The sequence below is a fragment of the Quercus lobata genome, chromosome 7 (assembly GCF_001633185.2).
Source record: "Quercus lobata isolate SW786 chromosome 7, ValleyOak3.0 Primary Assembly, whole genome shotgun sequence".
NCBI classification, from domain to species: Eukaryota; Viridiplantae; Streptophyta; class Magnoliopsida; order Fagales; family Fagaceae; genus Quercus; species Quercus lobata.
This window is the reverse complement of record NC_044910.1, coordinates 12,145,123-12,147,886: the sequence shown is the minus strand read 5'-3', so window position 1 is coordinate 12,147,886 and position 2,764 is coordinate 12,145,123. Positions and strand designations below refer to the sequence as shown.

Here is a 2,764-nt window from a genome sequence, read left to right as displayed (position 1 = left end):
AATCTACTATTATCATTGTGTAGTATTTCTTAGGTTTAGATATTTTCTGTTTACAATTTACTTAAACTTTTTTACTTAACATGTTATATTTTATTTTCAAAATGCCATAAATTTAGTTAATTTCAGATTTAATTTAATTTAATTTCATATTTTAAATATAAAAAGTGATCTAATAATAGGATATTGGGTCACTTGAAATTTATGTAACAAAATTGCTAAGACCACAATTTTTAAAATAACTTATCTACATGAAAAACTGTGAGTAGTGAAGTAAAAATAATAAATCCATATGAATCTACAGCTCCACCACTCAACACTTAGAGACCAATATAACTATTTCCTCTTTAGTCTTTATTATGTATATTTGAAAGTTGAAACCGCGTGGGCTATTTACTATATTGGGCCATAGAACCCAAACAGAACTGGCTCGGAGGTTCCAACTCAAGACAGTTACAGCTAGAGCACCCGTATTGGGCTTCAATTTCAAATTTCAAAATTCAAATTATTTGCTAAGCCCATCATGTATTTTCGACCGTTGGAAAACAAGTCGGTGATATATGGGTCTATTATAAATTTGACCGGCTTAAGAAGACTGCTCTGTTTAGAATTTTGCTCTCTGTATAACTCTGCTCTGCATTTACAAACGCGTTTTCGATTTGTAGTGGTGAAGGTTCTGATCATCTTGAGCAGATAGTAATCAAAGGATGTCCGAGAATCAAAAATTTGCTGCTGAAACAATGGTGGAAATGGGCAATGAAATTGAAGATGGGTCTGTGTCTGGGTCTGGTTTACTTGAGATTGAGAAGATGATAGACACACTAACGCAATCTGGGCGTGTGGGTGACACACGCCGTCTCAAGGTTTTTACGGCGTGTGATGTTTCGATTCTTGAGAAGGTTTTGCCACACTGCAATGTTGATCAGTTGATGTATGTGGAGAAGTGTTTCAAATCCAGAGGGAGAGATCTGAGCCTTGTGACTGATCAGTTGTGGAAGAAATTCTACAAAAGGGAATTTGGGGTTTCAAAGGCTGATGTTGTGGTTCAAAGGATGAGGGAAAAGAAGGTGTCATTCAAGTGGGTGAAATTGTATGAGGCTAAACTGAAGGAAAGGGCTGAGGCTGAGAACAAAGCGATTGATCGAGTAAAGCAACTTTACAAGAAAGAGAATGAAAGGAAACAGAGTAGGCAACTCAAGGTTTGCGAAGCAGTGAAACCCATCACAAGAAAGAGGGGATGTGATGAGATCTGTAACATAAAGAAGGGAAACTTGATGAAGAAGGCAAGAAAAGAGTTCGAAAATTGCAGAGAGGTGAAGGATCTTGCTGCTATCAACAGGATTTCCTTGCAAAGGAAATATCATCATCGTCCCTCTTTGTTCATTAAGTGATTTGGCTGTTTGGGTTTTCTGTAAAGAAGAGATTTTGTCGAATTGCTCAAGGGAATATTTTTTTGGCTATTAGGGTTTTTATTAGGCAGGAGATTTTGTAGTATTGTAGAAAGGATTTTTTTTTTTTTGGGATTTGTCTACTCCTTTTGCCACCGTCTGTTGGTCAAGTGAGTTTGGCTATAATGGGTTTTCATTAGAAGACATTTTTGTAATGAAGAAACTTAAAAGGATTTGTTATTTTTTTTAGTAGAATTTCCAAATGTCAGCCAAGAGAGCTTGGCTACAATATCAGGAATACTTTTTGTTCTACTGAATTTGTGAAATCGTTTTCCTTGCTTCTTTGCATTTACTTCACATCTTACAAATTTCTTTGTCATTGAGACTACTAATGATTGCTAATGATTTGTATGGAGACTACTAATGATTTGTATGGAGACTACTAATGATTTTGACTAATGGTAATGCTTTGTCATTGAAGACAGATATGATGGGTTTCTAATACAGATAAGGATGAGGCAATATAAAAGGGTTAAAAAGCTTTATAAATAAAATTATTTTCCCAACTCAAGTATATTTGTCAGGTTCTATGTCTAAAATTTAGAGCTGAAGTCTTAGAATTGAGTGACATTAATAGTTTCTCACTAGTCTTGTTTCTTTAAATCTTAAGGAAAAATGTATATTTGAAATTTTACAATGGTACTTGGAACTAGATCACCCCTCTAACTAATGCATCTGTGGGTGATGGATGTTCAAGAAAAGAGGAATCACAGTAAGGACCAGTCAAGTAAAAGGGAGATTATGGCTTCTCACTGATGGCCAGGACGCCTGTAGTTCACACAAGTCTACTTCCTAGATCGGGGATCAACCTGTGAAGTTTGATCACACATCCTCTAAAGATTAAGTTAGAAGTCTATATTTTGTGAGTGGAAAGAAACAGAGCAATGGTAGCAGGTTTTATTAAAATCAATTTCCCTCTTTTTTTTTTATTAAATTCGGCGTAGGGCTTTTATTAGAGAGATTTTCTGGTATTGCTTATGGGTTTTCTTTTTTATTTTCTAGGTCAGTTCTCATTCTCTTGATCCTGTATTTTTTCTCAATCATATCATTAAAAAATGTTAATATGATTCTTTTTTCCTGCAGAATAGGGTTTTTTTTTTTTTTTTTTTCCTTATTAAGGAAGTGGACTAGACAATTGAAAAGAATAAAAGGGTATAAGAAAACATATAGCGGAACTCTTTTAAGTGTTAATTAGGAATGTTATTTCACCTTATTATAGTCACACCCAGGTAAAAGACACCAACTCAAGTCGCCCCCCTCTACCTATTTTTTTGTTATTATTAAAAAAAAAATAAAGTAAAATAAAAAAAATAAGAGAA

At 34.2% G+C, this 2,764-nt stretch overlaps 1 protein-coding gene across 1 annotated transcript; it reads left to right on the top strand.

The window, feature by feature from the left end:
* Positions 1 to 704: 704 nt before the first annotated feature.
* On the top strand, positions 705 to 1,388 carry LOC115951596. The gene has a single exon (XM_031068769.1). The coding sequence runs from the start codon at positions 705 to 707 to the stop codon at positions 1,386 to 1,388; it is 684 nt and encodes a 227-aa protein (XP_030924629.1).
* Positions 1,389 to 2,764: the final 1,376 nt, after the last annotated feature.